The sequence below is a fragment of the Dromiciops gliroides genome, chromosome 5, assembly GCF_019393635.1.
Source record: "Dromiciops gliroides isolate mDroGli1 chromosome 5, mDroGli1.pri, whole genome shotgun sequence".
NCBI lineage: Eukaryota > Metazoa > Chordata > Mammalia > Microbiotheria > Microbiotheriidae > Dromiciops > Dromiciops gliroides.
Genome location: NC_057865.1, coordinates 117,892,271 through 117,905,361, shown reverse-complemented (window position 1 = coordinate 117,905,361; position 13,091 = coordinate 117,892,271). Strand labels below are relative to the sequence as shown.

General features: G+C 39.8%; 1 protein-coding gene across 1 annotated transcript; it reads left to right on the top strand.

Annotated features, from left to right (window-relative positions):
* The first annotated feature begins 518 nt into the window (after positions 1 to 518).
* Positions 519 to 11,669, top strand: LOC122729556 (protein FAM71F2-like). The gene is made up of 6 exons (XM_043968502.1): positions 519 to 680; positions 4,278 to 4,462; positions 5,551 to 5,800; positions 7,579 to 7,703; positions 10,039 to 10,103; positions 11,473 to 11,669. The coding sequence occupies exons 1-6, from the start codon at positions 525 to 527 to the stop codon at positions 11,667 to 11,669; spliced, it is 978 nt and encodes a 325-aa protein (XP_043824437.1). The 5' UTR covers positions 519 to 524.
* Positions 11,670 to 13,091: the final 1,422 nt, after the last annotated feature.

The window sequence follows — 13,091 nt, the reverse complement described above, 5'->3', positions numbered from 1 at the left end:
GAATGTTGTATTTTTAAAAGTTTTTTCTGTATTTATTGATATAATCATATGATTTTCATTACTTTTGTTACTGATATAATCAATTATGTTAAGTTTTCCTTATGTTAAACCATCTCTGCATCAACTATTCTATTTTTGTCTTTGTATCTACTTACCTAGCACTGTCCTTTGAATATTTTAAGAATTTAATAAATGCTTGTTGAAGTCAATGGGACTGAAATCCCTTTTCCAAGGAGGGAGTTCAACTTTTTTGTCCCATAGCAGTGTCCTAATCATCAGTACATATTGGCATTTCCTCCCGCATCACCCTTTCCCCTTCCTGTTGCTATCAACTCAAGTCCCTTGATGTCACCCATATACCATTGTGATCTGACAACCCTGCCCAGGACCTGATGGACACAGCCTATAATAAGGGGGTGATGGGTGGCACACAGGAGTTCAGTGACCACACCAGAACCATACAGTTGGGCCAGGCCAGTGTGAAGCACCTATAATGTTATCAAGCCTGCTCTTCCCTGGATTCAATGACAGACATTAGGGGTCTCCCACCCATCATGGTTGGTGAACCATACCCTGGAGTGGCTTTAGGGGTGGAAGAAGGTCTACTCTGCCAGCTGCTTCATTCTCCAGAGTTCAACCTATTCCCCAATTCTGCTGTATTTGAAAGCAACTTCATCCAGGTACCCTTGTTCTATTCTTCAGGTTAACTCTCCATTGAGAGAGAAGAGCTCTCTCAAGTCCTATACTCAGGAGATGACTGAGAGACTCATATAAACTTTGGAATTCCTGGATGGGGGTTACAGAGGGTCAGGGAAGAATGGGGTTGAGTTCTGAATTCTCCTCAAGGTAATTGAAGCACTTACAGGGTTTTGGCTGTATGAGAGATCAGGTCTGAACCACTTGAAAAAGTTCTTTAGTTTCGAATCGCTGTACTTGTATCTACCTTCTCTCTTTTCTCATGAGCCCAAAAGAGGTAACTAAAGTGGTAATGAAATTAAGACCCAGTTAAAGTTCAATGGTAGAGCTATGCCTCTGAATTCTACCTTGCACTATTGGGAATGTTTTAGAAAGTATTCCTGGAAAGTCAGAGATGAACAATATCAGATATGCATTGACTCTACCAGTCTATAGAACCTTTTTCCCCCTCAAAATCAGGGGGAAATTATCATAATAACCCACAAAACTGAGCCTTAGGGGCTTAAAGAAATATTATACCACTATGGGTTTGGGATACTGGTTTAGATTTATCTTAAATGTCTTATATGCTGCTTGTTTGAGTCCCAGGTCCTGTATAGTACAGTCTCTCTCTCTTTTAAAAAATTTTTTTCTTTTCTTTTCTTTTTTTTTTGGTGAGGCAATTGGGATTAAGTGACTTGCCCAGGGTCACACAGCTAGTAACTGTTAAGTGTCTGATGCCGGATTTGAACTCAGGTCCTCCTGAATCCAGGGCCAGTGCTCTATCCACTGCGCCACCTAGCTGCCCCTAGTACAGTCTCTTTTTAAAAAGAAAATTTGTGGAATAAAACAAGCATTTCCATAACATAGTATAATTTTATAAGTAAGCACATTTTATTATTATTTTTTTTGTGGGGGGCAATGAAAGTTAAGTGACTTGCCCAGGGTCACACAGCTAGTAACTGTTAAGTGTCTGATACCGGATTTGAACTCAGGTCCTCTTGAATCCAGGGCCAGTGCTCCATCCACTGTGCCACCTAGCTGCCCCTAGTACAGTCTCTTTTTAAAAAGAAAATTTGTGGAATAAAACAAGCATATATATATATATATATATATATATATTTTTTTTTTTGGTGAGGCAATTGGGGTTAAGTGACTTGCCCAGGGTCACATAGCTAGTAAGTGTTAAGTGTCTGAGGCCAGATTTGAACTCAGGTCCTCCTGAATCCAGGGCCGGTGCTCTATCCACTGCGCCACCTAGCTGCCCCCATAGTATAATTTTTATAAGTAAGCACATTTTATTATTATTATTTTTGTGGGGGGCAATGAGGGTTAAGTGACTTGCCCAGGGTCACAGAGCTAATAAGTGTCAAGTGTCTGAGGCTGGATTTGAACTCAGGTCCTCCTGACTCCAGGGCCAGTGCTTTATCCACTGGGCCACCTAGCTACCCCTCATAGTATAATTTTTTTTAAAAAGATGATTGCACATGAAACTTCAAATCTACAATGCACAACTTGCTATTCCTTTCAAATTTACAACAAATACTTGTTCATACAGATCCCAGGATATTGTGTCCATAGTATTTGATAGCAATGGGCTAAACTGGTAGTAAAATGACTATTTAGAATCTCATATCAAAGCTCAAAGGAACCTTAGACTTTATCCTGAGAAGGCAGCATGGGGTAGAAGCTAGGGTTCAGAACTCAGAATCAGGAAGATGAAGTATGTTCAAATTCCAGCTCTGACATTTATGAGAACCACACAAATGCCAGTAATCATCTCGTATTAAATACCCTTTGATTTCTCAGATGAAGAAATTGATTCCAGAGAACCCAGGTCATACAAATAGCTAGTGGCTCTGTTAACAAATAAGTGAGCTCAATTGTATACCTAATCCATTCTAATTAACCAAGGGTAGTAGCAGCACCGCAAATAAATAAAAAACACCCTCAAAAAAAATGTCTATTTGGCTTTGAAACAAAGGAAGGACGTGGGTTTTTTGGCAGCTGATTTATCCACTTAATCATGTTTTGTTTTAGCAAATGATAAAGTTAGCTATACTCTAAAAGCTCACACCCAGTGACAACTGTTGTATTTGAGAAGGGGAGTTCCAGGTGGGGGTGGAAATAGGATTCTAATGAATTTCACACCCTTTTATACCCAGAAAAGTTTAGTGAGAGGATAGCAGGAAAGTGAGATAGATCTTAAGGACTCTTGGAAAAAGTCTACCATTGCATACTTTACTTAAGGATACTTATCAAAATGAATTCATTCACCTACAGCGTTGGGGTTGGGGCAGGACCCATCATTCCTTGGAAGGCATCCACTCAGGAAGAGTCACGGAATGCTAGTATATTGCTTGTAATGAGGAGTGTCGGGTTAAGCAGTATCAATTGACTAGGGGCAAAGTGCTTTCATTTATATTTGACGGGGCAAATTGCTTATCATTTGTTATTGGTCAGTTTTGCAGAGAGAGTTTAGGATTTATTACAGATTGGGTAACATATCCCTACAAATTTCATCGCACTTTTCACTGACTTTCAGCAAGCAGGCAGATAGATCATAGTAGCTATAATTTACCTAGTGGATGGCTGTCATAGGGCAGAGATCTCAGTTACCACAGACAACAATGAGAACAGCCTCAGAAATGTGTTAGTTGACAAAAGAAGCCAATGTGGGATTAAAATTTTGCTGTAGATAATTAACTTGTAAATATTCCGAAGTAATTGCCTAGTATGAATTCCCTAGTACTTGAAGAGTATTCATTACTTCAATTGAATTTCCTGTTGAACCACCATGATGCCCTTCATTTCTTCTTATAACAGCAACTCCATTATTAAACGTTCATCAAACACGATTTCTGCCCTGGGACTTCAAATTCTAGTTGAGGAAGCAAAACATATATTAAAAAAGGATAAATAACAATGCAACTTATTAAACATTTATTAAGCACAATGGGGGAGACAGAAAGTTAAGTCCCTGCCCTCATGGGATTTACCGTCTAATTAAGGGTATATGACAAGTGTACAGACAGCTATAATTCACAAAATTGCACGATAAGTGAGAGGCACAAAATTCTGTGAGGTTTGAGGGGAATGATCACTAACAACTTGGGGGTATCAGATGAGGTCTCATGGAAGAGGTGATGCTTAAGCTAGGCTTCAGATGGATAAGAAGGAACTCAACAACTGAGTGTTGTGGTTGGGAAAAGATAAGGGGGGTGGGGCATTCCAGGCAGAGAGAACAATGTGAGGAAAGGTACAGAGATGGGGGAAGGTATGAGAGATATGCAGGGGACAGAGTCATCTAGTTTGGCAGCAATATAGAATATATGGAGGGGACTCATACAAATATGAATGGAAAGATAGATGTAGGACCAAATCATTCATCTGGACCAGCCTCAGTGGAATCTATCCATCCATATAAGTACCTATTGACACCTAAACACTGCCACACTGAGTGCCACAAGCCAAGCCCCAAGACCATTTATTGCTGTCAATTTACTATTTCCTTTATCTCCCTCATCCTTCCTTAATTCCTCCCTCCTTAATCACCAAGTTTTAGCTCTTCTCTGATCTTTGCAATTGGAATTGATTTGAAGGTCACAAAGACAGAGGACTGGGTAGATGCTGAGGATAGGTCCACAACTGTGGTCCTTGGAGTGACTTCCTCAGTGCCATGCCTGCCACTGCCAAACATCTTCCTGATGGCCAAGGTCACCTGGCCCCAGGGACATTTATCAACATGGACCAAACCCATCAATGCACCAACCATCACTCTTAATAGGTAAATAAAATAAGTAAAATAAATAAACAATTGAAGGGGGGGCATTGGAAGTGGACATATATGATTGTCTGGCACAGGGGCTACTCAACAGCTGGGGTCCAGGGAAAAAAACCTGTAAAGGGTCACTAAGGATTTAAATAACCTTGTTATTTTGTTTCTTCTCCTTCCTCTTCTTTCTCTTCTTCCTCTTCTTCTTATTTTTCTTCTTCTCCTCCTCTTCCTCCTCTTTTTCCTCCTCTTTCTCCCCTCCTGTTTTGGTGTTTATTAAAATACTATGTGCCAGGCACTATTAGAATTATATTAGAATTTGGGAATGTGATGACTTAAAAACAAAACAGTCCTTGCCTTCACAGATTCTAGTGAAGGGAGTCATCATGTACATATATAAGTATATAGGAAATACATATTCCAAAATAAATACAAGATAGTTTGGGGAGGGAGGACATTGGCAGCTGGAGGATTAGGAAAAGCTTTCAGGTAGAAGGTAGAATTTGAGTCTTGAAGGAAACCAGGCAGAGCTGAGGAAGGTAATAAATGTATCATATTAACAACAATAATAATATTGTTTTTATTACTATTACTGTTTTATTATCTAGGTGTCAGAAGAAGGATTAGGAGGTTAAGAAGCTAATTTAAAGAAAAGGGAAGTGCTTTGAGAATAGTAGCATGTATTCTCTTTCTACTCCCCTAACTATTCTACTCACCTTTGGTCCTTGTCTAGGAAGTCCATCCTCTGCTATCATGATGGGAAATAGACTGATGTCTTTTTCTTGAATTATTAAAGTTAGAGATGTCTTGGGCTTGTTGACTGGTTGGACCTTTCCATTTATGCTAGAGACTCTTTTCTTAAGAGAATTCTCCTAAGCAGAAAGAAGACCTATATTCAGATCCCTAGTCACTCCCTCAGCATTTAGCCCAGTACCTGGCACTTATGAAACTGGTCTGCTGGATTAGATAAAGGGAATCTAGGCCTTAGACGGTGTTTAATGAATGGCAAGCAGAGAAAATGAGACTTCCCGATGAAGGGCGGACTCATTTTACCCAAAGTGATTAGTTCTCTCTGGTGGTGTCTTTGCTTGTGCCCTCAGGATTGTCCCACTGAAATTTGTGGAGATCATGATCTATGACAAGGCCCAACGCATCCTGAGGGTCAGAACTGTGACTGAAAAGATCTATTACATGAAGCTCCATCCCAAACACCCTGAAGCTGTCTTCCATTTCTGGATCCGACTAGTGAACATTCTACAAAAGGGCCTGTCCATCACCACCAAAGATCCTAGAATCCATGTGAACCATTGCTTGGTGCCCAAAACCCCTAGCAAAACCTTTCTGGAAGAAGTAAGAGTGTTCTTTCCCTAATCTTTAAGTGGGGATCGGTCATTAGGGGATGGTTTAGAGTATCCAGTCCACTGATAATCTATTTATGAGTGCTTTGATAGCGATAGACATAACAAGTCTTGAGTGGACAATTTTATCACTCTTAAAAATTTATTTTATCACTAGAATGTAAATTTCAGGAGGACAGGGACTTGTGTCTTAATTAAACTTAATTAAACTTTTTTTTTTTTGGCGGGGCAATGAGGGTTAGGTGACTTGCTCAGGGTCACACAGCTAATGTCAAGTGTCTGAGGCTGGATTTGAACTCAGTTCCTCCTGAATCCAGGGCTGGTGCTCGATCCACTGCGCCACCTGGCTGCCCCTCTTAATTAAACTTTAAAAGAAAAATTTCTCCCAGATCCTAGCATAGTGCTCTGTGCATAGTAGTCAATTAATAAATAAATGCTCGTTGCTTTGTTAGAGTAATTGACTTATAGGAGGTAAAGATAATGTGTGTCCCTGCACGAATAAAACTTATTTTCCGTAGAAGGCACATGTTCAATGTAATTGATTTTAAAATTAAGAATAGGAAATGTATTTAGTCAGTAAATTTAATGGCATGTTAGCTTTTTAAAAACTGGTGCTTACAAATTATGGTCAATTAAGAGAAAAGAAAAGAGGTAGGATGAAGAAAGGAAGGGGTAAGGAGGGAAGGAAGAAGAAAGGAAAGAAAGGAGGGAGGGAGGGAGGAAGGAAGGGAGGGAGGAAGGAAGGAAGGAAGGAAGGAAGGAAGGAAGGAAGGAAGGAAGGAAGGAAGGAAGGAAGGAAGGAAGGAAGGAAGGAAGGAAGGAAGGAAACACTTATATAGCACCTGCTTTATGCCAGGCATTGTACCTTTTTAAGAACTTTACAAATATCTCACTTAATCTTCACAACAATGTTAGGAATTAGGTATAGAATTAAAGGAGTGGAGAATGGAAAGAATAAGGGGAAAGAGAAGGGAAAGAGGCAGACACAGAGGAAAATAGGGACTTAGACACATCAACTACCTGTATGTGCTCGGACAATCACTGAGCTTCCCTGGGCCTCACTTTTCTTATTTGGAAAATGAAGGTGATAAATTCGATGGCTACTGAGGTCCCTTTAGGATTCTGATTAAGAAGTATACATTGGGAAGAGAGACAGAGGTACAGATAGAAAAAGCAGGATCATAGGATTATTCAACAAGCATTTATGAAGCATCTGCTATGTGTTAAGCACTAAGCTAAGTGCTGAGGATACAAAACTAAAAATGAAAAAGTCCGTGCACACAAGGAACTTACATTTTATGTGGGAAAACAACATGTGCATAGATAAACCAATATAAAACATTTACAAGCAGGATAGAATGAAATCTAAAGGAATAGAAAAAGAAGGAAAAGGAGTTTAAAGAATTGGGGAACTCTGTCTGGAAAAGGTTCTCATTAAATTCTAAGGGAGAAGCCAAGTACATTTTTATTCTTCAGTAGGGCCGTGAGGCTTCTGTTTTGAACACACCATGTTGACACTGCTTTTCCAAGAAGGAAGGTTGTCTCTGGCCAAATTTCTTACCCCTGATTTGAGGGAAGGAATTCTAACTCCTTAAATCGTTGTCCTCTAACCAAGAGTAAAGCTAAAGGTCAGAGTATGAAAAAAAATAGCTATGACTTCTGGACTCTTTCATAACTCTGCACTTCAGAAGTAAGAAGAAGATCCCTTTTGCTGTCACATACTCTCAGGCCTAGGAACCTGGTTCACCATGTAATTCTTTTTCCATGTAGTCAACAAAGCATGATCCATCAATCTCTCAGTCAAATGAAAACCTGATGTTGCTGATGGCCACAGAGGTACATGACACCTTATCTGATCTCTCTATAGATCTTACCACCAAGAAAGACCAATTAAAGTAAGTGGTTTGTACCAACAGTTAGTCCTTGACAATTTCTCCCACAGCCAATGTCAACCTCTAGAAAAAGGGGGTAGGGGGAGCTGGGTTAATTAATGACTGTAGGGATGAGGAGTGAGGAATGAGACCCTGTGAGAAATAGTTTCCTTCTTCTCACCCAGCATTTTGTTTTCGTCTCTTATGCATTATATTCTGTTTTACATTCTGTTCATTTATGTTTAGAAAACTCAAAAATATTTTTAAGTGAAAGCAAACCCATTTAATCAGGAAAAAAACCAAATCATAGTAATATTAGCAAGAGCAATTTCAGTAAAGTACAGCTCAGAGAATCTCAATCCCCACTCCACAGAGATCTTGGGCTGCATGAAAGGGAATCAGGAAATTCACTGGTTAAATATAAAATTACTACATTGAAGCAAATGTGTTGCTAGTATGTAAAAGAGAGAGGAGAGGAAGAGCCTTAATTAATGTCCATTAACTGATGCTGACAGGGATGTGGCCTGGAGGAGTTTTCCTCCCTAACTGTTTCCCTCCTTATATTTAGAATACTTTCTCAACTAGATTGCAAACTCCATGAGGACAGGAACCAAATCCTTTTTAATCTTTGTATTGCCATGGCTAGCACATGGTAGGTATCTAAAAAATGTTTGTAGGATTGGATTGGACTGAACTGATCCTTAAGAAATCATTTTTCTGTTCTCCATGTTTCACTTTGACCCTTCCCCCATCCCCCACTTTCCTTATAGTAGACAGAATAATATATAATTAAACTGGGGGGGGGGCAGTGGTGGAGATTTTTTGAGGAGGAGAAATAGGCTTGACTTAAATAGTGAAGTAGCCAAATCTGTCTTTGGGACACCCCTCTGCCCTTATCCCCTTTCCCCCTCTACACACTGTAGAGTCTTACTTGCAATCATTTCATTCATATTCCATATCACTGTCATTCAATGTTCCTATCCCTTTCTTCATCTATGTTTTTCTTACCTTCTATCTCTCCAGCTTATGACTTCCTTTAAATTCTTCTCTGACCCCCTTTTTTTCTTTTCTCTTTCTGATTCTTCTCTTTCTCCTCTTTTCTCCTGACCTCCCTTGTTTTGCATTCCTTTCCTTTGAGGTTGCTACATATTATTCCTTACTCTTCTTCATATTTTTCTTCCTTTCCTCCCTTCTTTTTTCCCTCCCTCCCTTCCTTCCGTCTCTCCTTTCTCCTTCCTTTCCTCTCTCTTTCCTTCTTCCCTCCTTCCTTCCTCTACTTTGTATGTTTCATTACTTTTAACTATCTTCTGTCTTCAAAGATTTGAGATGATTCTTCTTCTTCTTCTTCTTCTTTTTTTTTTTTGTGCAGGGCAATTAGGGTTAAGTGACTTGCCCAGTGTCACACAGCTAGTAAATGTCAAGCATCTGAGGCTGCATTTGAACTCAGGTCCTCCTGAATCCAGGGCCAGTGCTTTATCCACAGCGCCATCTAGCTGCCCTAAATACTAGTTTTTTAACTAGTTCTACTAGTTCAAAAATTGTAATAAAAAAAGGTAAATCCTATAACATGTTGTATGATTGTGCAGTTTTCCCCTCAATCATTGTTTTAGAGACTTGAATTAAGGCCCTTCTCTGTACTTGGATGACAGGGTGGACCACCAGATAGCAAAAACACCAGATTTTGCATTTGGGCCAAGACATATGCAATTGACAACACACAAAATAAGTAACTGCCCTAGGCAGAGGCCAGAGCAGATGGAGTGGTACCCACTCATTCCCCAGCAGAGGCAAAGGTTGGCTTTCTTCCTTCCCTCACTCCACCCTGGCATTCCCATCTTTTCTCTAGGTAATTTTTAGAAGCTTCATACTCACCAAATAGAATCATGCCTTAACGATTTCTATATTTTCATCTATGCCTAAAATATTTCTACTTTGGTAAAACACAAACGCTGGTTTTGAATTTGTTTTCCTTTTTTGGTTTCTGGGTAGCTCTATCTTGCCCAGGCTGTGGAACTACAGCGGCCGCTCACAGGCTGTTTCCACTGTTGATAAGCAAAGAAGATTTGCCCTGTTCCATTTTGGAGAGGTATTGAGAGGCATCGGTCCCTCCTTAAGCAGTTTGGTGATGTCCAGCTTCCCCAGGGTGTACCATATTGGTACTGAACTTAGAAATCAGACCCCTGTGATTGGTGTTAACCCTACTGCAGCTCAGAACTCCAGAGTTCAAGTGATGTATAAGCCTCAGCTCTCCCCTAAAAGCAGGAATTACAGGTATGCGCTCCCCTCCCCAAAACACAGTTTTACTAATTTTCCTTTTTCCTTTGTCTCTTTGCTTGATTTTGCCCTATCTGGATTCCAGGAGAAGTTCTAATATCAATAAAAGTAGAGAAACTGAGATCAAAAGAGATGCCAAAAGCGACTCAGGTAAAATAGAACATAATGCCACATCCATCTCTAATAGATCTTGTCCTTTATTGGTATCAATTCCTTAATTGTCAGTTGTTGTTCAGTCATTTCATTAGTGTCCAGCTCTTTGTGACCCCATTTGGGGTTTTCTTGACAAAGACACTGGAGTGGTTTGCCATTTTCTTGACCAGCTCATTTTACAGAGAAGGAAACTGAGCCAACCAGGTTTAAGTGATTTGCCCAGTTTCACACAGCCAGTGTGTGAGGCTGGATTTGAACTCAGGTCTTCCTGACTTCAAGCTTGGTACTCTATCCACCACAAGACCTAGCTTCCCTATTTAAATATAGGAAATTAATAAAGCAAGTTAACAGAGCTGTTTTAGATAAGAAAAAGCCTCAAACTTAAGGACTTTAGAAAAATAGCTTGGCACAGTGGCTAAAATGCTGAAGCTAGAGTCAAGAAGACCTGGGTGTTCAAATTCTGCCTGTGATATTAGGTCAAATCCCTTAACCTCTTTTTTTTTTTTTTTTTTTTTTTTTTAGTGAGGCAATTAGGAGTTAGGTGACTTGCCCTGGGTCACACAGCTAGTAAGTGTTAAGTGTCTGAGGCCAGATTTGAACTCAGGTACTCCCGACTCCAGGGCTGGTGCTCTATCCACTGTGCCACCTGACTGCCCCATCCTTAACCTCTTTTAACCCTAGTTTCCCCAACTACAAAATGGAGATAACAAAACCTGTAATTGCCCAACTCACAGGGCTGTTGTGGGGCTCAAATAGTCATGCACGCAAAGTGCTTTGCAAACTTTGAAGCACCATATACATGTTAAAATTCCCTGTCATGTGAAACATTTTTTTCAAACGAGCAAATGAGGGGAACACAGACAACAGGGTCATTGCTGGTATCTCTGTGTTTAATTTAATATAAAATTCAATATTTAAAAAAAAAACAAACAGTATGTAATAGTCACAGTTTCCTATCCAGTTCTCTTTTTTCTTCACTGTGTATGGGAACATCCATGTTGGTTTGGTATTTGCCAAGTTCGCAAAAGATAAAAATTTTAGAATTAAAAATGATTGAATTATTTAATTTTTTCTTTTTTCTTTCTTTCTTTCTTTTTTTTTTTTTTTTGGTGAGGCAGTGAGGGTTAAGTGATTTGCCCAGGGTCACACACGTAGTAAGTGTCAAGTGTTTGAGGCTGGATTTGAACTCAGGTCCTCCTGAATTCAAGGCCAGTGCTTTATATCTACTCTACCACCTAGCTGCCCCCCAAATTATTTAATTTTTTAAAAATCCTCTGACACATGAGAATGATCCATAGGTGCTGTTTATCTGTATGACTGAGCACTTCAGCAATCTGTATTTCTTACTTGGTCTTATGGTCCACAGGATATGCCAAAGAAAAACACGACAAGTGGGATATTCAGCGATATTCTGGGTACAACTCGAATGACAAAGTAAAACTAAAGTGGACAGAGTCTTTGAATCATGGCCTCTGGGAACAAGAGAACCCTTCTGGGGTGCAGCCACTTTCTCGGCTCAGCACCCTAGCAGCCTCCACCCAGCAAGTTTGGCCACAGCCTTAGGAAGAGGGTCTTTCAACACTGATGACTGACCCCAGAAGTGATAGAGTGACCCTCCCTCTTCTTCACTACACTAAAACCTCACTATAATAATACCATCATCTAGGCCCTACCATAAAATCAACGTAGAGTTGAAACAGGGTTAGAACAAGTCTTTTCCTATCCTTTCACTAAATAAACCCCCCTTGGTTGGGAAGCAAGGCTAGCCCATGTTGTAAAGAATTCCATATTCTCATAGGTTATATTATAGTGAGGCTTCGGTGTATTTGAACATCTGGGTACGTCACGAGCAGCAAATATTTAAAGGACTGTCATGTGAAAAAAGTAAGAGAGATTCTTCTCAACCTTGGAGGGCAGATTTAGGAGCACAAGGCACAAGAAGTTACCAAAAAAGGCAGATTTCAGTGTGACATAAGGAAAAACTTCCCTAATAATTACAGCTTCCTAAAAGTGAAATGAGCTGCTTTGGGAAGTACTGCATGGATTCCCCATCACGGAAGTTCTTCAAGCAAAGGTAGAATAAACATCTGTTGGGCATGTTACATAGGAAATTTTTGTTCAGGTGTGGTTTTGAATTATGAAGTGTCCCTTCCAACTAGTGACTCTTGGCTTGTTGTTGTTTGTCCTTCATTCTCAAAGAGGACCATGACATCGGATGATGTTATGACTTGCAGTGAATTGGATTTAAGTGAGAGATGGCTATAAGGCAAAATGGAGGTGCCAGGGAACGAACCTGGGAACTCATACATTCCCTTGGGAAAAATAAGTTAAAAATATATGTGTGTGTATACATACATACATACATACATACATACATACATACATATATATATACACACATACACATACATACATACACATGTGTATATACATACCTATATATACATATACACATATATACATATACATATATATTTTTTTGATTGTCCATTTGAAGTTAAACAGTGGTAAGATAGGTGCCAGAATACACGAAGAGAGAACTCCATCCTTGGGTGACAAAAGGTTCAAAGTCTAGGAAACAGTAAGTAGTAGATTGGCAAAGAAAGGGATTTTATGAAAGATGGTGACTTTAACTGGTATGTAGGGCACAAGTCAGATACAGGTTTACCTAGAAGTAAGGATTATTGATCTCTCTCCTTCCGTGCTTATTTAGTGTTTTTTTTATTTTAAATTTTTTTTTTTTATTTTTGGTGAGGCAATTGGGGTTAAGTGACTTGCCCAGGGTCACACAGCTAGTAAGTGTCAAGTGTCTGAGGCCGGATCCGAACTCAGGTACTCCTGAATCCAGGGCTGGTGCTTTACCACTGCGCCATCTAGCTGCCCCCCGCCATGCTTATTTAGGAGAAGTGGAGCCAGGAGGACAACATACATCCTTAAGGAGAGATACTTAGAATATCCCTTCATCTGGGACAAGGGGTGTATTGA